Source organism: Mobula hypostoma, chromosome 9 (genome assembly GCF_963921235.1).
Source record: "Mobula hypostoma chromosome 9, sMobHyp1.1, whole genome shotgun sequence".
Classification (NCBI taxonomy): Eukaryota; Metazoa; Chordata; class Chondrichthyes; order Myliobatiformes; family Myliobatidae; genus Mobula; species Mobula hypostoma.
In genome coordinates this window covers 88,000,792-88,027,035 of record NC_086105.1, presented here as the reverse complement: position 1 = coordinate 88,027,035, position 26,244 = coordinate 88,000,792, and the positions used below count along the sequence as shown (strand labels likewise).

Here is a 26,244-nt window from a genome sequence, read left to right as displayed (position 1 = left end):
AACTACACTGTAAATTCTATTTATCATATCTATTTTTATGTAACACACATCAAAGTTGCTGGTGAATGCAGCAGGGCAGGCAGCATCTTTAGGGAGAGATACAGTTGACGTTTCGGGCTGAGACCCTTCGTCAGGACTAACTGAAGGAAGAGCTAGTAAGAGATTTGGAAGTGGGAGGGGGAGGGGGAGATCCAAAATTATAGAAGAAGACAGGAGGGGGAGGGATGGAGCCAAGAGCTGGACAGGTGATTGGCAAAAGGAATATGAGAGGATCATGGGACAGGAGGCCCAGGGCGAAGGTGGGGGGGGGGAACCTAGAGGATGGGCAAGGGGTATATTCAGAGGGACAGAGGGAGAAAAAGGAGAGAGAGAGAAAGAATGTGTGTATATAAATAAATAACGGATGGGGTACGAGGGGGAGGTGGGGCATCCCTCCCCCTTTTCCTTATATCCTGGCAGGGAGATTAGCGAGGGCTACTGAGGTGATTTTAAACTAGAATGGTTGGGGGGTGGGAATCAAATTAAAGAGGCTAGGCGAGAGGAGGTTAGTTCACAACAGGGGGATGGGAACCAGTGCAGAGAGACAGAGGGGTGTAAAATGAGGGTAGAAGCAAAAGGTGAAAAGTAAAAGTGGCAGGCCGACAAATCCAGGGTAAGCATCAAAAAGGGCCACTTTTCAACATAATTGTATAAGGGCTAAGAGAGTTGTAAAAGCGCGCCTGAAGGCTTTGTGTGTCAATGGAAGGAGCATTCGTTACAAGGTGGATGAATTAAAAGTGCAGATTGTTATTAATGAATATGATATAGTTGGGATCACAGAGACATGGCTCCAGGGTGACCAAGGATGGGAGCTCAACATTCAGGGATATTCAATATTCAGGAGGGATAAACATGAAAGAAAAGGAGGTGGGGTGGCGTTGCTGGTTAGAGAGGAGATTAACGCAATAGAAAGGAAGGACATAAGCTGGGAGGATGTGGAATCGATATGGGTAGAGTTGCATAACACTAAGGGGCAGAAAGCGCTGGTGGGAGTTGTGTACAGGCCACCTAACAGTAGTAGTGAGGCTGGGGATGGTATTAAACAGGAAATTAGAAATGTGTGCAATAAAGGAACAGCAGTTATAATGGGTGACTTCAATCTACATGTAGATTGGGTGAACCAAATTGGTAAGGGTGCTGAGGAAGAGGATTTCTTGGAATGTATGCGGGATGGTTTTTTGAACCAACATGTCAAGGAACCAACGAGAGAGCAGGCTATTCTAGACTGGGTATTGAGCAATGAGGAAGGGTTAATTAGCAATCTTGTCATGAGAGGCCCCTTGGGTAAGAGTGACCATAATATGGTGGAATTCTTCATTAAGATGGAGAGTGACATAGTTAATTCAGAAACAAAGGTTCTGAACTTAAAGACGGGTAACTTTGAAGGTATGAGACGTGAATTAGCTAAGATAGACTGGCAAATGACACTTAAAGGGTTGACGGTGGATATGCAATGGCAAGCATTTAAAGATCGCATGGATGAACTACAACAATTGTTCATCCCAGTTTGGCAAAAGAATAAATCAAGGAAGGTAGTGCACCCGTGGCTGACAAGGGAAATTAGGGATAGTATCAATTCCAAAGAAGAAGCATACAAATTAACCAGAAAAAATTAGCCTGAGGACTGGGAGAAATTCAGAGTTCAGCAGAGGAGGACAAAGGGCTTAATTAGGAAGGGGAAAAAAGATTATGAGAGAAAACTGGCAAGGAACATAAAAACTTACTGTAAAAGCTTTTATAGATATGTGAAAAGAAAGATTTGCTAAGACAAATGTAGGTCCCTACAGACAGAAACAGGTGAATTGATTATGGGGAACAAGGACATGGCAGACCAATTGAATAATTACTTTGGTTCTGTCTTCACTAAGGAGGACATAAATAATCTTCCGGAAATAGTAGGGGACAGAGGGTCCAGTGAGATGGAGGAACTGAGGGAAATAGATGTTAGTAGGGGAGTGGTGTTAGGTAAATTGAAGGGATTAAAGGCAGATAAATCCCCAGGGCCAGATGGTCTGCATCACAGAGTGCTTAAGGAAGTAGCCCAAGAAATAGTGGATGCATTAGTGATAATTTTTCAAAACTCTTTAGATTCTGGACTAGTTCCTGAGGATTGGAGGGTGGCTAATGAAACCCCACTTTTTAAAAAAGGAGAGAGAGAGAAACCGGGGAATTATAGACCGGTTAGCCTAACATCGGTGGTGGGGAAACTGTTAGAATCAGTTATCAAAGATGTGATAACAGCACATTTGGAAAGCGGTGAAATCATCGGACAAAGTCAGCATGGATTTGTGAAAGGAAAATCATGTCTGACGAATCTCATAGAATTTTTTGAGGATGTAACTAGTAGAGTGGATAGGGGAGAACCAGTGGATGTGGTATATTTGGATTTTCAAAAGGCTTTTGACAAGGTCCAACACAGGAGATTAGTGTGCAAACTTAAAGCACATGGTATTGGGGGTAAGGTATTGATGTGGATAGAGAATTGGTTGGCAGATAGGAAGCAAAGAGTGGGAATAAACGGGACCTTTTCAGAATGGCAGGCAATGACTAGTGGGGTACCGCAAGGCTCAGTGCTGGGACCCCAGTTGTTTACAATATATATTAATGACTTGGATGAGGGAATTAAATGCAGCATCTCCAAGTTTGCGGATGACACGAAGCTGGGCAGCAGTGTTAGCTGTGAGGAGGATGCTAAGAGGATGCAGGGTGACTTGGATAGGTTAGTTGAGTGGGCAAATTCATTGCAGATGCAATTTAATGTGGATAAATGTGAAGTTATCCACTTTGGTGGCAAAAACAGGAAAACAGATTATTATCTGAATGGTGGCCGATTAGGAAAAGGGGAGGTGCAACGAGACCTGGGTGTCATTGTACACCAGTCATTGAAAGTGGGCATGCAGGTACAGCAGGCGGTGAAAAAGGTGAATGGTATGCTGGCATTCATAGCAAGAGGATTTGAGTACAGGAGCAGGGAGGTGCTACTGCAGTTGTACAAGGCCTTGGTGAGACCACAGCTGGAGTATTGTGTGCAGTTTTGGTCCCCTAATCTGAGGAAAGACATTCTTGCCATAGAGGGAGTACAAAGAAGGTTCACCAGATTGATTCCTGGGATGGCAGGACTTTCATATGATGAAAGGCTGGATGAACTAGGTTTATACTCGTTGGAATTTAGAAGATTGAGGGGGGATCTGATTGAAACGTATAAAATCCTAAAGGGATTGGACAGGCTAGATGCAGGAAGATTGTTCCCGATATTGGGGAAGTCCAGAATGAGGGGTCACAGTTTGAGGATAAAGGGGAAGCCTTTTAGGACCAAGATTAGGAAAAACTTCTTCACACAGAGAGTGGTGAATCTGTGGAATTCTCTGCCACAGGAAACAGTTGAGGCCAGTTCATTGGCTATATTTAAGAGGGAGTTAGATATGGCCCTTGTGGCTAAGGGGATCAGGGGGTATGGAGGGAAGGTTGGTACAGGGTTCTGAGTTGGATGATCAGCCATGACCATACTGAATGGTGGTGCAGGCTCGAAGGGCCGAATGGCCTACTCCTGTACCTATTTTCTATGTTTCTATGCAGAATTCCTCGTGTTTCTATTTTTGTGTGATTTTATTCTGTTATACATTGTCTAAAATTTGATGTTTGATTTTTATATCTTGTTCTATGTAAAGCACTTTGAACTGCCTTGTGTTTGAAAAGTGCTATACAAGTAAACTTGCTTGCTCCCTTTTCAGGTCTGGTTCATAATACAACACCCAACTCCAAATTTCCTTTTCCCTAGTCAGCTTGACTACAAGCTGCTGCAAAAAGCCATCTCATACACGTTCTACAAATTCCTTTTCTTGAGATCCAGCACCAACCTGATTCAAGGAACGGATATCATACTTGCCTTGTGCAGTGAGATCCATTATCCATAGGAACCAAAGCCATTTCATACAAAAACATGCTGGAGCAAAGTCAGGTAGCTAACTCTGCTGTAAGTAATATTGAAGCACCTGTAGGGATCTTGTTCTCTTGTGAGTGTGTTGTAAATAAGTTAGGAAAAAAATGTCACAGTTTAAAAAGACCTTGATTTTATGACTCAACGTTTAGTGTTTAATCTCCTAATCTTGAGTGCAGAAAATTGATCTGTGCTTTGCTGCAGGCATGAGGTTAGTACTCTGAAGGAAAGGGTAAGACAACTGGAAACAGAACTGGAAGATCATCGGAAAATGAAGAAACGATTCGAAGTAGAGTTGGAAGATCATCAGAGAATGAAGGAGAAAAATGATTTAGTCAAGGTAAAATTGGAGGGGGGAGTGTGGCTGTTATGATAATGTGTTGGTTGTTACTGGGTTAGTATTTCAAAAGCTTGAACTTTCCATCCAGAGACCTGAGTTACAATCTCATCATAGCAGCTATGGAATGTAAGTTTAGATTAACATGCTGGAATTTGGGGAAAGATTGTCATTTTTAATGATAAATACCAAACTACGAGGTTGTCATAAATACTAAAGGCCTAACCCACTTATGCCTGTATGTAGCACAAAATTTATCTGTGTGGTTGACTGTTAAAAGCAAATTACACAGTTGCTTCATTACTTCCATGTTGGATGAGAGAAAGAATCTTCACAGACTACCCAAGACTACTAATTTGGACATGGCAAAATTGTTCCCAGCCCAGTCAACCTTGTAAAGTCCTTGCAAATGCCTAGTCTACAGAAGAAGGGCTGTCCCACAGATACAGTCCCACGAACGAGTTGAGCCCAGCATGGTCACCCACAGTCTTACAGAGAAAATGCTGGTCTCTCCTAACATAATCTATGGGTATATGCTATTACAACAGCAAAACCAATCCACTGGGGGTGACAATACTCTGGTATACAGGAAGGAAAGAGTAAGGTGGGTAGTCCTTAACTTTTCCATCAGGTTACGCATAAGCATGGAAAGCCCTTCATTTCACCTGCTGTCCTCTGTCAGATAATGACTCAGTCTCTCATATTGGAGGAAGCACTGAACGCAGCAAAAGCACAGAATCTACTGCAGAAGGGCCATCGAGCTTGTTACCAAAGAGAAATCTCTGGGCTGGGGAGAGCTGTGCAGTAATTCAAGGTCAGTAGGAGATAATAAGAGAGACTATAGGATCCTTGTGGTCAGCTGCTGCAGTCCCAAACAATGGCAGCAATCACCTTGTGTGCCAATGAACCCTATTTTTCAGTGCTTGACATAGCCCACACATTCCAACTCTCACAGGCAGCTGCTTCACATTAAGCAGTGGGCATTTCATTGTAGGAGTGTTAATGGAGGACAGGGACTTGCATCAGGTTCCTGATCTATTTCTTTTACTGATTTCTTTTGGAGCAAATTCTGTTCATACTCTTGCTCCTGGAAAGATGAATCCTGACTGCTAAGTGAGGTACCAATGCAGTGAGTGATCAAATTGAGAGATAAAGCTACTTTTCCTTCTTGACAATCTGCCTGTAATAGAGACATCTATCCACAATAGCATTGGTCACCACTTCCACGGTGAGATAAAGTCCCATTCTTTATAACAAGAACATTCAGCATATTGTAAGGCAATGCAATTGTGTTAAGTGGGAAAGACACAAACACTTAACAACTAAACACTAGGAATTGTGGACCATCAACAGCAAAAATGTACACTGCCACAATTTAAAACCTTGTGGCCCAGTATATCCCTCACTCTACCATTAGAGTCAAGCCAGGAGATTCAAGATTCAAGTACATTTATTATTAAAGAATGTATAAATTATACAATCTTGAGATTTGCGTCCTCACAGGTAGCCCAAAGCAAGAAACCTAAATGAACCCAATTAAAGAAAAAAAAGAATAAAAATAAGACCAACACTCAATGCGAAAGAGAAAGTGAAAAAAATACCAATCATGCGAACAATTGAAGTGAGCAACAGCATTCTGGACCAAAATTGAGTCCTCAGATCTGAATCCCGGAGCAACCCAGAGTAGGCCCAAAGCCTCATCAGTTCGTCAAATTAGCGGGCACAGAGCACAGCAGTCTTCATACCTTCAGTGCCATGAAGATGACCATCACGAAGAACGAGCGAAATCGGCTCTTTCCCCAGATCCTGACCAACACCTTTTATTTTCAGTTTTTCTGGGCCAGTGTTTAAATCTACCAAACAACAGAACAGCAAAAGGCTCCAGTGCCCTGGAGAGAGGACTGAAGATCGCAAATAGCGAACAAAATTGGCTCTTGCCTGCGATCCAGGCCAGCATTTAAATTGTCTAAACTGTGAATTGTACCTTGCACTAGGACTCAGGCACTGCTGCTGTGAAAGGCTCCAGAGCTTCGAGGAAGACTCAAGGGGAGGACTTGCCAGGAGCTGCATTAAATGTAGCTAGAATGAAGTGCAACTCAGTGAAGTTACAACACAGGACATTTTGTGAGCAAAACAGCAAAAAGGCTATGCAATAGGCAGCAATCTACAACAATTTTCACAAAATAAGGAAGATGCAATCACTCTGATGGTATTATACTACAGACCCCTCCCCTTCCCTTAACCATTGAGACATTGAGGAACAGATACGCAGGCAGATAAGGGAAAGGTGTCCTAGGCGGTGACTTGAACATCCCTAATATAGATTAGGAACTTATTAATACAAGAGGTTTAAACAGGTCAGAATTTTGTTAGCTGCATCCAGGAGGGTTCCTTAAATCAACATATAGATAGTCCAATAAGAGGAGGAACCAAACTGGATCTAGTCTTGGGTAATGAGCCTGGCTAATTGATTGACTTTTCAGTGGGAGAACAGCTAGGGAATATAAATCACAACTCTTTACATTTTAAGGTGGCTCTTGATAAGTATAAAACTTGTGTGAGAGTATTAAATTGGAGCAGGGCGAATTATGGGAATATTAGGCAGGAAATAGGGAGAGGCTGTTTTTGGTAAAGCCCACATCTGAAACATGGAAGGTTTTGAGGAGCATTTACATGGTGTACAGGACAGATATATTCCAGGAAGAAGGAAAGACAAGGATAGTAAGGTAAGGGAACCTTGGAAGTCACGAGCAAAATGGTGAGTTTAATCAAGAAGGAAAGTGAAGCATATGTAGGGTTTAAAAAGCTAAAATCAAGGAGAGCCCTTAAGAAGTCAGAAAAGAACTCAGAAGGGATTGAAGAAAGTAAGGGGATCATGAAAAGTTCTTGGCAAGTTGGTTTTAAGAGAAAACCAATACAGTCCATACATATACCAACTACAGTGGTTATCTTTTTTGTGAATGAGTACAGGTGAAAAATTATTCATTAAACCACCCACATCCTCTGGCTCCACAAACAGATTGCTTGAACAATCCCTAATAGGCTGTACTCTTTCTCCAATGTAATGTAATGTATGCCAATCTGATCTCAGAGTTATTTTATCCACTTTATTAACTAATCAGGAAATTTTGGAATGGGTGAATTACAAGGTCAGTAATCCGGAGGCCTGAACTATTAGTCTGGAAACAAAATTCATTCTCACCATAGTAACAGTGGAACTTGAGGTTCAATTAACATTTTAAAATTAGCAATGTGTCTATGAAACAATGGGATTGTCATGATAATCCATTTAGTTCCCTAATGTCTTTCAGGAACATAATGTGCAATCAAAGCTGGCCTTGCAAATGATTTTTAAAAAACTCTTCTCTTGTGGACTTCCAAATACAACATGGTTCCCACTAATTCCAAATTTTGTAATTTAGAACAATCATATTATATTGATATTTAATATTTAACAATAATGTTTATCAGCTAAAGGCTGTATATAGCACATTATTTTTGTTTTATCAAGATGAAAAATGTATTTTTGGTAAATTGCAAGCTTTGAAAACAGATTAAGCCACCCATAATTTTAACTATGTTTCAATTATGTTTTTTTTTCTCTTTATTACATGTAGAAAGAAGAAGTAGAGATGGAGGAGGTAGGTTTGACCCCCCCCCCCCAATTCTGTAAAGCACTGTATTTTTAATTAAGAAATAGAACCATGAATAGGTGATACAATACCTTGATCCTGATCTGTCACTTGAAAAGATTGTGGTGGATTTGTAATTTTTATTTTCTTTCTCATCTTATCGTCATATCGTGTGTATTTTTTCTGAGTTCAAAAATATCAATCTCAGTTTTAAAAATACTCAATAATTAAGCATCTATAGTTCTCCAAGGTGGAAATCTCCAAAGAATAACAATCATCCTGATGAAGAAATTCTTCGTAATCTCAGTCCTAGATATTGCCCTTCAGAATATAGATGACACAAAGGTTGGTGGAGTTGTGGATAGTGTAGAAGGTTGTCGTAAATTACAGCAGAACTTTTACAGGATGTACAGCTGGGTGAAGAAGTGGCAGATGGAGTTCAACCTGGAAAGGTGTGAAGTGATTCACTTTGGAAGGTTGAATTTGATGCCAGAATACAGGGTTAATGGCAGGTTTCTTAGCAGTGTGGAGGAATGGAGGGATCTTGGGGTCCACATCCATAGATCACTGAAAGTTGCCACGCAAGTTGATAGGGTTGTTTAGAAAGCATATGTTATGTTGGTTTTCATTAGTTGGGGGATTGAGTTCAAGAGCTTCAAGGTAATGCTTCAACTCTATAAAACTCTGGTTAGAGCACACTTGAAATATTTTGTTCAGTTCTGGTCGTCTCATTATTGGAAGGATATGGAAGCTTTAGAGAGGGTGCACAGTGGATTTACCAGGATGCAGCCTGGATTGGAGGGTAGGTTGGTGCTTTTCTCTCTGGAGTGAAGGAGAATGAGACATAACTTGATAGAGGTGTACAAGCTTAATTTAAGTTGAAGACCAGGGACTTTTTCCCAGGACAGAAATGGCTAACACGTGGGGGCATGATTTTAAGGTGATTGGATGAAGTGTATAGAGAGGATGTCAGAGGTAATTTTTTTTATATACAGAGAGTGGTGAGTGTGTGGAACACCCTGCCCAGGGTAGTGGTAGAGACAGATGCATTAGGAACATTTAAGAAACTCTTAGATAGGCACATGGATGGTAGAAAGATGGTGGGCTGTGTAGGAGGGAAGGGTTAGATTGATCTTAGAATTGTTTAAAAGGTTGGCACAACATTATGGGCTGAAGGGCCTCTACTGTGTGTAATGTTCTGTGTTCTATGTAGAACTAGAATTTTTTGTCAGCATCTACTCTGCTAATTGCATCAAACAGTTATATGCTCCAATAAGGTTACACCTGATTCTTATAACAATAGAAAATATGGGTCTATTCTACTGACTACTTCCTCATAGGACAGCTCTTTCACCACAGTACCTAAATTAGAAAGTCTTTGCTACATTGCTCATAAGGTCATTATCTTCCCATTCCTTGAATGACAAGTTAAGATACGGTCTCACCAAAGCTCTACACAAATACACCAATACTTCATACTCTTGAATTTTAGCCCCTGTGAAATAAAGATTTGCATTTAAAATGTCTTCCTATCTCCTTTCTCTACTTGTATACTTTGTAATTCAAGTAATAAAGAAATCTACATCTTGCTGAATATCAACTTTGAAGAGTTGCTCAATATTTAAACATTTTCTATTTTTACTGTTTTACCTACAGCCTTTTATCCCACTACATAATACTGCATGTGGCACTTCCTTGCCCAATCACTTCACCTCTGTAGTTCTTTGCATCCTTCTTGCAGTGCACTTTCCCACCTGGATTTATATTACCAAGAAACTTGGGTGCAATCAGTGTCTTCATTTAAGTCATTAATGTAGATTCTAGATGACAGAGACTGATCCTTCCACCTAAAATAACCTGTTTATTCCCAGTTTTATTCTCCAGCCATTTACCAGTCTTCAATCTATTTTGGACTATTACCTAGCAGCTCCATGAGTAACCTGCATGTGACATCTTACCAACTCAAGTCAAGTTTATTGTCATTTAATAGCATAAATGTATATAGAAATGAAACAATTCTTCGAACCAGGGTGTAACCACCACTCCCTGGCCTTCAGCATTATCATGGAAAAGGATAGAATCAGAGAGGACAGGAAAATTTTTAATTGGGGAAGGGCAAATTATGAGGCTATAAGGCTAGAACTTGCGGGTGTGAATTGGGATGATGTTTTTGCAGGGAAATGTACTATGGACATGTGGTCGATGTTTAGAGATCTCTTGCAGGATGTTAAGGATAAATTTGTCCCGGTGAGGAAGATAAGGAATGGTAGGGTGAAGGAACCATGGGTGACAAGTGAGGTGGAAAATCTAGTCAGGTGGAAGAAGGCAGCATACATGAGGTTTAGGAAGCAAGGATCAGATGGGTCTATTGAGGAATATAGGGTAGCAAGAAAGGAGCTAAAGAAGGGGCTGAGAAGAGCAAGAAGGGGGCATGAGAAGGCCTTGGTGAGTAGGGTAAAGGAAAACCCCAAGGCATTCTTCAATTATGTGAAGAACAAAAGGATGACAGGAGCGAAGGTAGGACCAATTAGAGATAAAGGTGGGAAGATGTGCCTGGAGACTAGAAGTGAGCGAGGTCCTCAATGAATACTTCTCTTTGGTATTCACCAATGAGAGGGAACTTGATGACGGTGAGGACAATATGAGTCAGGTTGATGTTCTGGAGCATGTTGATATTAAGGCAGAGGAAGTGTTAGAGTTATTAAAATACATTAGGACAGATAAGTCCCCGGGGCCTGATGGAATATTCCCCAGGCTGCTCCACGAGGCGAGGGAAGAGATTGCTGAGCTAGGATCTTTATGTCCTCGTTGTCTACGGAATGGTACCGGAGGATTGGAGGGAGGCAAATGTTGTCCCCTTGTTCAAAAAAAGTAGTAGGGATAGTCCGGGTAATTATAGACCAGTGAGCCTTACGTCTGTGGTGGGAAAGCTGTTGGAAAAGATTCTTAGAGATAGGATCTATGAGTATTTAGAGAATCATGCTCTGATCAGGGACAGTCAACATGGCTTTGTGAAGGGCAGATCGTGTCTAACTAGCCTGATAGATTTCTTTGAGGAGGTGACCAGGCATATAGATGAGGGTGGTGCAGTGGATGTGATCTATATGGATTTTAGTAAGGCATTTGACAAGGTTCCTCACAGTAGGCTTATTCAGTAAGTCAGAAGGCATGGGATCCAGGGAAGTTTGGTCAGGTGGAGGAATTGGCTTGCCTGCAGAAGGCAGAGGGTCGTGTTGGAGGGAGTACATTCAAATTGGAGGGTTGTGACTAGTGGTGTCCCATAAGGATCGGTTCTGGGACCTCCACTTTTTGTGATTTTTATTAACGACCTGGATTTGGGGGTAGAAGGGTGGGCTGGCAAGTTTGCAGACGGCACAAAGGTTGGTGGTGTTGTAGATAGTGTAGAGGATTGTCGAAGATTGCAAAGAGACATTGATAGGATGCATAAGTGGGCTGAAAAGTGGCAGATGGAGTTCAACCCGGAGAAGTGTGAGGTGGTACACTTTGGAAGGACAAACTCCAAGGTAGAGTACAAAGTAAATGGCAGGATACTTGGTAGTGTGGAGGAGCAGAGGGATCTGGGGGTACATGTCCACAGATCCCTGAAAGTTGCCTCACAGGTGGATAGGGTAGCTAAGAAAGCTTATGGGGTGTTAGCTTTTATAATTCGAGGGATAGAGTTTAAGAGTCGCGAGGTAATGATGCAGCTCTATAAAATTCTGGTTAGGCCACACTTGGAGTATTGTGTCCAGTTCTGGTCGCCTCACTATAGGATGTGGAAGCATTGGAAAGGGTACAGAGGAGATTTACCAGGATGCTGCCTGGTTTAGAGAGTATGCATTATGATCAGAAATTAAGGGAGCTAGGACTTTACTCTTTGGAAAGAAGGAGGATGAGAGGAGACATGATAGAGGTGTACAAGATAATAAGAGGAATAGATAGAGTGGATAGCCAGCTCCTCTTCCCCAGGGCACCACTGCTCAATACAAGAGGACATGGCTTTAAGGTAAGGGGTGGGAAGTTCAAGGGGGATATTAGAGGAAGGTTTTTTACTCAGAGAGTGGTTGGTGCGTGGAATACACTGCCTAAGTCAGTGGTGGAGGCAGATAGGCAGTTACACTAGTGAAATTTAAGAGACTACTAGACAGGTATATGGAGGAATTTAAGGTGGGGGGTTATATGGGAGGCAGGGTTTGAGGGTCAGCACAACAATGTGGGCCGAAGGGTCTGTACTGTGCTGTACTATTCTATGTTCTATGTAAGGCACAGTGGTACACATAACACATACTAACTTGTGAAGTTAACAGATAAAATCTGCAGATGAATCACACATAAATAACAAACTAAAGTGCACTGCACTCATTTTAAATATTGTAAGGTACGGAACAGTGACACTGAATACGATGCGGTTGAGAGTTCAGAAGCCTAAAAAGCCTATTGATTACCATTTTACCTATCACTGCCTCTAATAAATTTGCCATACATAACTTTCTTTTTGTGAAGCCACGTTGACACTACCTAAACATGTCTTCTAATAGTACTGATTTTGCTACTGCCAGCACTTTTCTGTTAATAGTAGTCAGGCTTTCTGACTTGTTTTCTATTTTGTCACTCCTCTCCTTTGTTGAACATCGTTTAGTCAATGTATTTTTTCCCCCGGTGTTAAATCATTGTTTTCCTGCTATGTCTAGAATGCTTTTAGTGTGATGACAGACACCTATTGTCTCGGCCATTTCCTTATTCTTTGCTTTGGCCATAAGATAGCTAACTGATCACCACCCATCCCATTCTCGATCTCTCTGTCTTCATCTCTGGAGACAAACTGTCAACCAACATCTTTTACAAACCTACTGATGCTCATGATTATTTCGACAATACCTCTTCCTACCTCTGTCCGACATATAATTCTCCGTAACTTCCGCCACCTCCAATGGGATCCCACCACCAAGCACATCTTTCCCTCCCCGCCTCTTTCTGCTTCCCGAAGGGATCGCTCCCTACGCGACTTCCTTGTCCATTCATTCCCCCCCCCATCCCTTCCCACCAATCTCCCTCACAGCACTTATCCTTGCAAGCGGAACAAGTGCTACACATGCCCTTACACTTCCACCCTCACCGCCATGCAGGGCCCCAGAAAGTCCTTCCAGGTGAGGTGACACTTCACCTGTGAGTCGGCTGGGGTGATATACTGCATCCAGTGCTCCCAGTGCGGCCTTCTATATATTGGCGAGACCCAACGCAGGCTGGGAGACCGTTGCGCTGAACACCTACGCTCTGTCCACCAGAGAAAGCAGGATCTCCCAGTGGCCACACATTTTAATTCCACGTCCCATTCCCATTCTGATATGTCTATCCACGGCCTCCTGTACTGTAAAGATGAAGCCACAGTCAGGTTGGAGGAGCAACACCTTATTTTCTGTCTGGGTAGCCTCCAACCTGATGGCATGAACATTGACTTCTCTATCTTCTGCTAATGCCCCTCCTCCCCTTCATAACCCATCCCTTATTTATTTATTTTATCCCCCCCCCCCTTTTTCTCTCTCTTTTTTTCTCCCTCTGTCCCTCTCACTATTTGCTTGCTCTCCATCTTCCTCTGGGTTCCCTTCCCCCTTTCTCTTTCCCTAGGCTTCCCATCCCATGATCCTGTCCCTTCTCCAGCCTTGTATCCCTTTTGCCAATCAATTTTCCAGCTCTTAGCTCTATCCTGTCTTCTCCTATCATTTCAAATCTCCCTCTCCCCCCCACTTTCAAATCTCCTACTATCTCTTCTTTCAGTTAGTCCTGACGAGGGGTCTCGGCCCAAAACGTCGACTGTACCTCTTCCTAGAGATGCTGCCTGGCCTGCTGCGTTCCACCAGCATTTTGTGCGTGTTGCTTGTATTTCCAGCATCTGCAGATTTCCTCGTGTTGGCCTCTTCCTACACTTATCTCCTGTAAAAAAAATGCTATTCCCTTTTCTCGGTTTTTCGCCTCTGCTGCATCTGTTCCCAGGACACGGATTTCTATTCCAGGACATCAGCGATGCCCTCCTTCTTTAAAGAATGGGGTTTCCCTCCCTCTGCTATTGATGCTACCCTCACCCACATCTCTTCCATTTCCCATACATCCGCGCTCACCCCACCTTCTTGCCACCTTAATAGTGATAGTTCCTTACCACCCCATCAGCCTCTGCATCCATTATTCTCTGCAATTTCTGCGATTCCAAAGGAACTCTACCACTCCGAATCAGGTTTATTATCACCGGCATGAGACGTGAAATTTGTTAACTTAGCAGCAGCAGTTCAATGCAGTACATAATCTAGCAGAGAATAGTAATAATAATAAATAAAATTAAAAAAAATAAACAAGTATATCAATTACGTATATTGAATAAATTTTTTAAAAGCGCAAAAACAGAAATACTGTATATTTTTTAAAAAGTGAGGTAGTGTCCAAAGATTCAATGTCCATTTAGGAATCAGGTGGCAGAGGGGAAGAAGCTGTTCCTGAATCGCTGAGTGTGTGCCTTCAGGCTTCTGTACCTCCTACCTGATGGTAACAGTGAGAAAAGGGCATGCCCTGGGTGCTGGAGGTCCTTAATAATGAACGCTGTCTTTCTGAGACACCGTTCCCTGAAGATGTCCTGGGCATGTTGTAGGCTAGTACCCAAGATGGAGCTGACTAGATTTACAACCTTCTGCATCTTCTTTCGGTCCAGTGCAGTAGTGCCCCCCCTCCCATACCAGACAGTGATGCAGCCTGTCAGAATGCTCTCCACGGTACAACTATAGAAGTTTTTGAGTGTATTTGTTGACATGCCAAATCTCTTCAAACTCCTAATAAAGTATAGCCGCTGTCTTGCCTTCTTTATAACTAGATCGATATGTTGTGACCAGGTTAGATCCTCAGAGATCTTGACACCCAGGAACTTGAAGCTGCTCACTCTTTCCACTTCTGATTCCCCTATGAGGATTGGTATATGTTCCTTCGTCTTATCCTTCCTGAAGTCCACAATCAACTCTTTCGTCTTACTGACATTGAGTGCCAGGTTGCTGCTGCGGCACCATTCCACAAGTTGGTATATCTCACTCCTGTACGCCCTCTCGTCACCACCTGAGATTCTACCAACAATGGTTGTATCGTCAGCAAATTTATGGATGGTATTTGAGCTGTGCCTAGCCACACTGTCATGTGTATATAGAGTAGAGCAGTGGGCGAAGCAAACAGCCCTGAGGTGCGCGAGTGTTGATCGTCAGCGAGGAGGATATGTTATCACCAATCCGCACAGATTGTGGTCTTCCGTTTAGGAAGCCGAGGATCCAATTACAGAGGTGGGTACAGAGGCCCAGGTTCTGCAACTTCTCAATCAGGATTGTGGGAATGATGGTATTAAATGCTGAGCTGTAGTCGATGAACAGCATCCTGACATAGGTGTTTGTGTTGTCCAGGTGGTCTAAAGCCGTGTGGAGAGCCTTTGAGATTGCGTCTGCCGTTGATCTAATGTAGTGATCGGCAAATTACAGTGGGTCCAGGTCCTTGCTGAGGCAGGAGTCCAGTCTAGTCATGACCAGCCTCTCAAAGCATTTCATCACTGTAGATATCAGTGATACCGGGCGCTAATCATTAAGGCAGCCCACATTATTCTTCTTAGACACTGGAATAATTGCTGCCTTTTTGAAGCAAGTGGGAACTTCCACCCGTAGCAGTGAGAGGTTGAAAATGTCATTGAATACTCCCGCTAGTTGGTTGCCACAGGTTTTCAGATCCTTACTAGTTACTCTATCGGGACCTTCCGCCTTGCAAGGGTTCTCTCTCTTTAAAGACAGCCTAACATCGGCCTCTGAGACGGAGATCACAGGGTCATCAGGTGCAGCAGGGGTCTTCACAGCTGTAGTTGAGTTCTCCCTTTCAAAGCGTGCACAGAAGGTGTTGAGTTCATCTGGTAATGAAGCATCGCTGCCATTCATGCTATTGGGTTTCACTTCGTAGGAAGTAATGTATTGCAGACCCTGCCAGAGTTGCCGTGCATCCGGTGTCGCCTCCAACCTTGTTCGAAATTGTCTCGTTGCCCTTGAAATAGCCCTCCGCAAATCATATCTGGTTTCACTAAACATATCTTTACCTCCACTTTCCACCGTGATCGCTACCTTCGCGATTTCCTTGTCCATTTGTCCCTCCCCACTAAACTCCCTCCAGGCACTTAAACCTGCAAATGGCCTAAATGCTACACCTTCCCATACACCTCCTCCTTCACCTCTGTTCAGGGTTCCAAATGGACCTTCCAGGTGAGGCAACACTTCACCTGTGAATATACTGGGGTTGTCTATTAGATCCAGTGCTCCCAATGTGGCCTCTCCTCTACATTGGTGAGATCCGTCATAAATTGGGGACCATTTCGTCGAGCACCTCCGCACCAACTGCTAGAAGCGGGATTTCCCGGTGGCCAAACATTTTAAGTTCAATTCCCATTTCAGTTCCAATGTGCTGATCCATGGCCTCCTCTTGTGCCAAGAAGAAGCCACTGTCAGGGTGGAAGAGCAATGCGTTATGTTCTGTCAGGGTACCCTCCAATGTGATGGCATGAATATCAATTTCTCCTTCTGGTAAACCAATTCCCCCCCCCCCCACTCTCCTTTCAATATTTTTATTAGTTTCTACATAGAAGAATACAGAGTACAAGAAAGTATATGTAAAAGGTCAAAAAAACTACCAATTACATTATATCTATTCATAATAACAATCTCATTACCCCATATTCATGTAGGTTAGTCAAAGTTATATTGAAATATACTAATTTATTACAAAAAAGAGTCTAACCCCTACCAAGACCAAAGCTGTTCATTAAGGAGATAAAAAAGGTAAAATACCTTCTCGTATAATAAGAATTAATAATAACCAACATCCAAATTTAAACAACGAATTGAGGGTTTTGGAAGTCTTGAAAATAATTCAGAAAGGGTCCCTACAATGTTTGAAAGTCTTGACGAGATTCAGAAATTGAACAACGAATCTTCTCTAAATCTAAGCATGACATAACGTCACATAACCATTGAGCATGAGTAGGAGGAAAAACATCTTTCCATTTAAACAAAAGCACCCTCCTAGCTATAAGAGAGCTAAAGGTCAAAGTATGTAAATCAGATGTCTTCAGCTTGATATCTTGTCCTGCAACAATACCGAATAGGGCCGTCAGAGGATTAGGCTCAAAATTGACTTTGAAAAGTAAAGAAAAAGTTTGAAAAACTTCCTTCCAATATTTTTCAAGACATAGACAAGTCCAAAACAAATGAATTAATGAAGCTTCTCCATTATTACATCTGTCACAGTAGGGAGATATATCTGAGTAAAAATGAGATAGCTTATCCTTAGTCATATGAGCTCTATGTACCACCTTAAATTGTATGAGGGAATGGCGAGCACGTAGTGATGAAATATTAACCAGTTTAAAAATTTCATTTCAAGTTTCCTCAGCTATTGATGTCTGTTAATCTTGTTCCCAGAGATTCTTAATTTTGTCTGAAGGAACATTCCTCGTCTCCAGTAACATGCCATAAATATTAGATATTGAACCATTATGAAAAGGTGTCAAATTAAAAATTATGTCTAGTAAGTTCTTACCTGAGCTTATAGGAAATGTGCATAATTGAGATCTTAGAAAGTCTCTGATTTGTAGATATCTAAAAAAGTGAGTTTTGGGTAAGCTATATTTAGATGACAATTGCTCAAATGAAAAAAGATTTCCTCCACAAACAGATCCCAAAAACATTTAATACCCAACCTGTCCCATTCTTTAAAAACTTAATCAGTCATGGAGGTTTTAAAAAAATTAGAATAAATGGGACTAGAAAGAGAAAATCTCAATAAACCAAAATGTTTTCTAATTTGTATCCAGATCCTCAGAGTACGTTTAACTATTGAATTATCAGTTACTTACAAATAAGGAAGTGAGGCTCCAAGAAGAGAAATAATAGTAAATTTATTAACAGAGTTATCTTCTAAAGAAACCCATACCAAACAGTCTACACGATTAATATAATGTAGCCAAATCGTAAGATATTGTATATTAACTGCCCAGTAATAAAACCTAAAATTAGGTAAGGCTAACCTTCAGACTTTTTAGGTTTTTGAAGATGAACTTTATTTAAACGAGGACGTTTATTTTTCCATATACAAGAGGATAAAATAGATTCAAGAGAATTAAAAAAGGATTTAGGAATAAAAACGGGTAAAGCCTGAAAAAGATATATATTTAGGTAGAATATTAATTTTAATAGAATTAATTCATCCAATCAACGATATTGAAAGAGGTAACCAATTTAATAATATCTTTTTTACATGGTTCAATAAAGTAAGAAAGTTTTCTTTAAACAGGTGTTAGTAATTCTTAGTGATTGTTACACTCAAATAAGTAAATTGATTCCTTACAATTTTAAAAGGGGGGTTAGTATTAATTGATACCAAATTATTTAAAGGAAATAATTCACTCTTATGTAGGTTCAATTTATATCCTGAAAACTGGCTAAAACGGGAGAGTAAAGAAAGTACGCAAGGTAACGAGGTCTCAACATTAGAGATAAAAAGCAATATATCATCAGCGTAAAGTGAGATTTTGTGGGTGATACCTTTCCTTAAAATACCACAGATATCATTAGATTCTCGAAAAGCAATGGCAAGGGGTTCTAAAGCTAGATCAAAAAGCAAAGGACTCAACGGACCGCCTTGTCTTGTTCCGCGGTGAAGTTTAAATGGTTTGGAATTTTGAAAATTAGTAAGAACCCAAGCAGAAGGAGATACATAAAGTAATTTAATCCATTGAATAAAATCTGGTCCAAAATAAATTTTTTCTGAGGTTTTAAATAAATAATTCCATTCAACCTGATTGAAGGCCTTCTCAGTATCTAAGGATATCACACATTCCAATATCTCCTGAGAAGGAGAGTAAGTAACATTTAATACACAGCGTATATTAAAATGGGAATGTCGGTTTTTAATAAATCCAGTCTGACCATCAGAAATAATAGAAGGTGAAATATTTTCAATCTTACGAGCCAGAACTTTAGAACGAACTTTAGTATCAACACTGAGTAATGAAATTGGTCTATATGAAGAGCATTCAGTTGGATCCTTGTTCTTTTTTAGGATAAGCAAAATAGAAGCTTCATAAAAAGGTTGAGGCAAACTACCCAATTTGAAAGAATCCAAAAAGACTAAGTGTAACTGTGGTATAATTAATGGAGAAAATGCCTTATAAAATTCTCCATAAAGTCCATCTGAACCCGGAGCCTTCCCCGAGTGTAATGAACGTATAGCCTCAGCGATTTCTTCATAAGAAATAAGTTGATCCATCTGTTTGCAATTATCTGCAGAAAATGCAGGGATATTTAACTGATCTAGAAAATTATTCATTACAGTATTATCTTTAGGGGAATCAGAACTATAAAGTTCGGAATAGAATTCTCTAAAGGTATCATTTATTTCAGGGTAATCAGTTGTCCTGTCACTATTAGTTTTGCAAATTTCTTTAATTTGTCCTTTAACTATAGAAATTTTTAATTGGTTGGCCAATACTTTGCCTGATTTATCTCCGTGAATGTAAAATTGAGTTTTATCTTTAAGAAGTTGAGTTTCAATTGGATATGTTAACAGAAGAACATATTTAGTTTTAACTTCAATGTGTCTTTTATATAAAACAGGATCTGGAGGTATGGCATATTTTTGATCTAATTGTTTCAATTGATTGGCTAATTCAATAATTTCTTTTTTAGCTTTATTCTTTACACTCGCAGTATAAGAAATAATTTGTCCTCTAATATGGCCTTGAAAGTATGCCATACAATAAGATTAGAAGCTTCTTCCTTTTTATTCTCTTCAAAAAACAAAATAATATGCTTCTCTAGAAATTTTAAAAATTCCTTTTCAGATAACAAAGTTGTACTAAAATGCCAACATCTGTTGGTTTCAGGAAGACCAGGAAGTTTTAAAGATAGAAATATAGGAGCATGATCTGAAACAGCAATCTCCTTATATTCACAGGAACGAACTGATGAAATCATTTGACTATCGATAAAAAATAATCAGTCCTGGAATATGTATGATGAACATGGGATAAAAACGGATACTCCCTACCTAAAGGATATAAAAAACGCCAAACATCAACTATACCACACTTCAATAAAAAGGATTGAATAAACAAAGCTTATTTATTAAGAGACGCTGGTTTAGAAGATGATCGGTCTAAAATTGGGTCTAGCCAACAGTTAAAATCTCCTCCCATCACCAAAGAATAAAGATTCAGATCTAGTAAAAACGAAAAAAAAATGCTCAAAGAATCCTGGATCATCTACATTTGGGGTATACGCATTGGCAAATACTATTAATTTATTATCTAGTTTTCCTGAAACTATAACAAAACGACCATTAGTATCAGACACTACTTTATGTTGGGCAAGGGAAAGTGTATTATCTATTAGAATCGAAACTCCTCTAGATTTGGCCTGAAAAGAACAGTGAAAACAAAGTCCATTCCACCAGCTAAAAAAACATAGATTATCACATTTGCGTATTTGAGTTTCTTGTAAAATAAGATTTTTGCTATATTAAGAAATTTAAGGTCCCTATTATTTTATCACGTTTAACAGGGTGATTTAACCCTATCACATTAAATTGAGTAAGTTAATAGTTTGGTCCATTTTTACTATTATTTAAAGGAAGGGTTAAATTGTAAGTTAAAAACCAAGCCATAAACCTTGAGGAATGGTAACCAAGCAACAAGTTGGCTAAAAATTCGAAAACAGCTTCTGGGGAAAAAAAACCACACCCCCGCCCACCTCCCAAAGAAAGAAAATCAACCAATAGAAAGTCAGCATCTAAACTATGGACAACCCCCCCCAAAAAACATGGTGATTGCTCCAAACAACACAAAGACTCTGGAGACAGCTTATCCACTGATGTCATCTCTGGAGACAGCTCATCCACTGATGTCTACTATAAGCCTACTGACTCTCACAGCTAACTGGACTATTCCTCTTCTCACCCTGTATCTTGCAAAAATGCCATCCCTTTTCGCAATTCCTCTGTCTCTGCCGCATCTGCTCTCAGGATGAGGCTTTTCATTCCAGGACGAGGGAGATGTCCTCCTTTTTTAAAGAAAGGAGCTTCCCTTCCTCCACTATCAACTCTGCTCTCAAACGCATCTCCCCCATTTCACGCACATCTGCTCTCACTCCATCCTCCCATCGCCCCACTAGGAATAGGGTTCCCCTGGTCCTCACCTACCACCCCACCAGCCTCCGGGTCCAACATATTATTCTCCGTAACTTCTGCCACCTCCAACGGGATCCCACCACTAAGCACATCTTTCCATTCCCGCCCCCCCCGCTTTCCGCAGGGATCGCTCCCTATGCGACTCCCTTGTCCATTCGTCCCCCCCATCCCTCCCCACTGATCTCCCTCCTGGCACTCATCCTTGTAAGCGGAACAAGTACTACACATGCCCTTACACTTCCTCCCTTACCACCATTCAGTGCCCCAGACAGTCCTTCCAGGTGAGGCGACACTTCACCTGTGAGTCGGCTGGGGTGATATACTGCGTCCAGTGCTCCCGATGTGGCCTACTATATATTGGCGAGACCCAATGCAGACTGGGAGACCGCTTTGCTGAACACCTGTGCTCTGTCTGCCAGAGAAAGCAGGATCTCCCAGTGGCCACACATTTTAGTTCCACATCCCATTCCCATTCTGACATGTCTATCCACGGCCTCCTCTACTGTAAAGATGAAGCCACACTCAGGTTGGAGGAACAACACCTTATATTCCGTCTGGGTAGCCTCCAACCTGATGGTATGAACATTGACTTCTCTAGCTTCCGTTAATGCCCCACCTCCCCCTCGTACCCCATCTGTTATTTATTTTTATACACACATTCTTTCTCTCTCTCCTTTTTCTCCCTCTGTCCCTCTGACTATACCCCTTGCCCATCCTCTGGTTCCCCCCCCCCCCCGGTCTTTCTCCTTGGGCCTCCTGTCCCATGATCCTCTCATATCCCCTTTGCCAATCACCTGTCCAGCTCTTGGCTCCATCCCTCCCCCTCCTGTCTTCTCCTATCATTTTGGATCCCCCCTCCCCCTCCCACTTTCAAAATCTCTTACTAACTCTTCCTTCAGTTAGTCCTGACGAAGGGTCTCGGCCTGAAACATCGACTGTACCTCTTCCTAGAGATGCTGCCTAGCCTGCTGCGTTCACCAGCAACTTTGATGTGTGGTGATTGCTCCAATTAGTTTCAAGGTTATTTATATTCCAACCTAGACTAAACAATACCCAAACAAGAGATTCAATTCTCTTATATCAAAAATACAGTATTAAAAAATACGAAAGGAAATTAATTACAAAGGTGTACTGGAAGTAAAAGATACAATTATTCATACAGATAGACATTAAACATTGATCTTATATCTTCATGGAAAAACAGATTAAGCAGTTAGCCTTCAAATTTAAAAAATCTTTGTGCTTCAGCATTCAAACAAAACCATTCAAAGGATCCATCTTTAATGAGATTCTCAGTCAAACTGGGTAGCCAAAGGACGGGTTGAAACCCTTATTAAAAAAATTCCAAAAAAACTTGTTTAAACTTAGCACATTCTTGCATAACCTCAAGCGAATAATCTTAAGAATCTCAATATTCCACCCTATGACCAATCATGCCCCTTCGAAGGGACTTGCGAATTAAAAGTTTCTTAGTTAATCTTGTGTCTTCATGTAAGGAGAAACTAAACAGCTAGCCTTCAGATTTAAAAAACTTCTGTGCTTCAACAGTCAAGCGGAACCATTCGAAAGAACCATTTTTAAGTGTGATTCTGAGTCAGGCTGGGTAGCGAAGGGATGGCTTGAAACCCTTATTAAACAAAAGCTCGGACATAACTTCTTTGAACTTTAACACGTTCCTGCATAACCTCAGGCAAATAATCTTTGACAATTCTAATCTTGCGACCATTATAGTCAATTATGTCTTTTCGATGAGATTCATGAATTAAGAATTCCTTTGTTTTAAATTCCTGAAAACAGATTATTACTGATCTTGGTCTCTGACCGTTAGGAGGTCTAAATGCAGGAGATCTGTGAACTCGATCAATCATTGGCACAGACATCAAAATCTCTGGAAATAATTCTTGCAAAAAGTTTGCAAAAAACTCCACAGAATGATTACCTTTGATTAATTCTTCGAGACCCAGAACCCGTAGGTTGTTTCTTTCTACTTCTATTTTCTACGTTGATAATCTTCTGTCTTAACCTTTCGTTGGACTTCGATTGCTTTTCACAAAGCTTCTGCAATTCATCCACTTCTGTTTCCAGAGCTGACAAAATTTCATTATTTTTAATACATTTGTGTTCATTAAGAGTTTATTGAATAGAATCCAATTTACCATCTATTTGTTTAAATTCAGTGCTGAATTGTTGAAACTTCTTAGAGGCTTCTCATGTGTGACTTTGCATCAGATCCATAATAGAATCCAAAGAGGCAGGAAAATCATCCTTTTTAGTACCTCTGGTACTCCTTCCAGCCATAATGAAAGAATATCACACTTAAAAAAGAAGTTTTAAGACAGGTTGGAAATAGTAAGATAATTAGAGTTGGAGCAACGGCAGATTGCTGTTACTCCACCAGTCACCACCAGGGATTTCCCCCCCCCCCCACCCATTCTGACCTTTTACTTCTTCTCACCTGCCTTTTACTTTCCCCGGGCCCCCTCCTCTTTCCCTTTCTCCTCTGGATCCTCTCTCCTCTCCTGTCAGATTCTTTCTTCTCTTGCCCATGACCTTTTCTATCCACCTGGCTTCACCTATCACCTTTCAGCTAGCCTTTTTCCACTCCCTCCCTCCCTCCCCCTTCACTTCCCTTCTCAGTCCTGATGAAGATATTTGGCCCAAAATGTCGACTGTTTATTCTTTTCCGTAGATGTTGCCTGACCAGCTGAGTTCCTCCAGTATTTTGTGTGTGATGCTTACCTTCAACACTGGAGACAGAGGAGAACGTTGGAGCTAAGTACTAAGTGCTAGACAAACTCAGTGGGCCAGGCAGTATACGAAGAAGGAAATGTCCAGATAGAGGACCTTGACCCAAAACTTCAGCTGTTTATTTCACTTCAGCGAAACGGTCCCACTGGGAGATCCTGCTTTCTCTGGCAAACAGAGCAAGCAGTATCTCCCAGTGGCCACACATTTTAATTCCACATCTCATTCCCATTCTGATATGTCTGTCCACGGCCTCCTCTACTGTAAAGATGAAGCCACACTCAGGTTGGAGGAACAACACCTTATATTTCGTCTGGGTAGCCTCCAACCTGATGGCATGAACATTGACTTCTCTAATTTCCATCAATACCCCACCTCCCCTTCATACCCCATCCCTTATCTATTTATTATTATTTTTTCTTTTCCCTTTTTTTCCTCTCCTTTTCCTCCCTCTGTCCCTCTCACTATAACTCCTTGCCCATCCTCTGGGCTTCCCCCCCCACCCCCTTTCTTTCTCCCTAGGCCACCCGTCCCATGATCCTCTCGCTTCTCCAGCCTCGTATCCCTTTTGCCAATCAACTTTCCAGCTCTTAGCTCCATCCCTCCCCCTTCCCCCTTACCCCTTCCCCTTCCAAATCTCTTACTATCTTCTTTCAGTTAGTCCTGACAAAGGGTCTCGGCCCGAAACGTCGACTGTACCTCTTCCTATAGATGCTGCCTGGCCTGCTGCGTTCACCAGTATTTTTTGTGTGTGTTGCTTGAATTTCCAGCATCTGAAGGTTTCCTTGTGTTTGAATTTCTGCATTTGCCTCCCATAGGGTCTGAGGGAACACCTTGTCATACCCTGGGGATTTATCCACCCTGATTTGCCTCAAGACAACAAATAACTCCTCCTCTGTAATCTTCATGAAGTTGAGCACTTTGCCTCACTTCTATACACTGTGTCCGTCTCCTGAGTAAATATAGATGTAAACATTTTATTTAAAATCTCCCCCATCTCTTTTGGCTCCACACATAGATTACCGTTCTGATCTTGCTGAGGACCGGTTTTGTCCCTTGCAATCCTGTTGCTCTTAATATATCTGTAGAATCCCTTTGGATTGTCCTTCACCTTGTCTGCTAGGACAACCTGATGCCTTTTAGTTCTCCTGATTTCTTTCTAAAGCATTCTCTTGCGTTTCTTGTACTCCATAAGTAACGCATTTGCTCCTACCTGCCTATACCTGCTAAGCGCCTCCATTTTTTTTCCTTAATCAGGGCCTCAATATCTCTTGAAAACCAAGGTTCCTTACACTTGTTATCTTTACCTTTTTTTCTGACAGGCAGATACAAGCTTTGTACTCTCAAAATTTCACCTTTGAAGGTCTCCCACTTACCATATACACCTTTGCCAGAAAACAGCCTGTTCCAATCCATGCCAGGTCCTTTCTGATACCATCAAGATTGGCCCTTCTGCAATTTAAAATCTCAACCCAAGGATCAGACCTATCTTATTGCACATTTACTTTGAAACTAATGGTACTGTGATCACTAGATGCAAAGTGTTCCTCTACACAAACTTCTGTCACCCGTCCTATCTCATTCCCCAATAGCAGTATCACACACACTCTCTTGTTGGGACGTCATTTTACACCGCACGCTGTTGAAGCTATGCTGCCAGAATAATCAAGGACACGACCCTCCCAGCCAACACACTTTTCATCCCTCTCCCCTCCGGGAGAAGGCTCAGGAGCTTGAAGACTCGTACAGCCAGATTTGGGAACAGCTTCTTTCCAACTGTGATAAGACTGCTGAACGGATCCTGACCCGGACCTGGGCCGTACCCTCCAAATATCTGGACCTGCCTCTCGGTTTTTTTGCACTACCTCACTTTCCATTTTTCTATTTTCTATTTATGGTTTATAACTTAAATTTTCAATATTTACTAATTTTTGCTATTTTTAATATTTAATATTTGTAATCCAGGGAGCAGGAAACGCAGAATCAAATATTGCTGTGATGATTGTACATTCTAGTATCAATTGTTTGGCGACAATAAAGTATAAAGTATAAAGTCTACATACCAATTAAGGGAACTTTCCTGAACACATTTGACAAACTCTATCCTATCTAGTCCTTTATAGTGTGGGAGTCCCAGTCAATATGTGGGAAGTTAAAATCACCTGCTATAACAACATTGTGCTTCTTGCAACAGTCTGCAAGCTCTCTACAAATTGTGTGGTCTACAATACAGCCTCATTAACATGGTCATACCTTTCCTATTTCTCAGTTACACACATAAAGCCTCACTAAATGAGTTCTTGTCTGTTCTG

At 41.3% G+C, this 26,244-nt stretch overlaps 1 protein-coding gene across 6 annotated transcripts in view; it reads left to right on the top strand.

Moving 5' to 3' along the window:
* iqce (IQ motif containing E) overlaps positions 1-26,244 on the top strand; it is a 121,588-nt gene that overhangs the window by 78,312 nt on the left and 17,032 nt on the right. For 5 of the 6 annotated variants that reach the window (XM_063058630.1, XM_063058628.1, XM_063058631.1 and 2 more), the window contains 2 exons: positions 4,181-4,316; positions 7,931-7,954. In XM_063058630.1, coding sequence (XP_062914700.1) covers positions 4,181-4,316; positions 7,931-7,954 — 160 coding nt within the window. Of the gene's footprint in view, positions 1-4,180; positions 4,317-7,930; positions 7,955-23,876; positions 24,373-26,244 lie in introns of those variants that run through there. The other variant, XM_063058634.1, reaches the window with a different exon arrangement.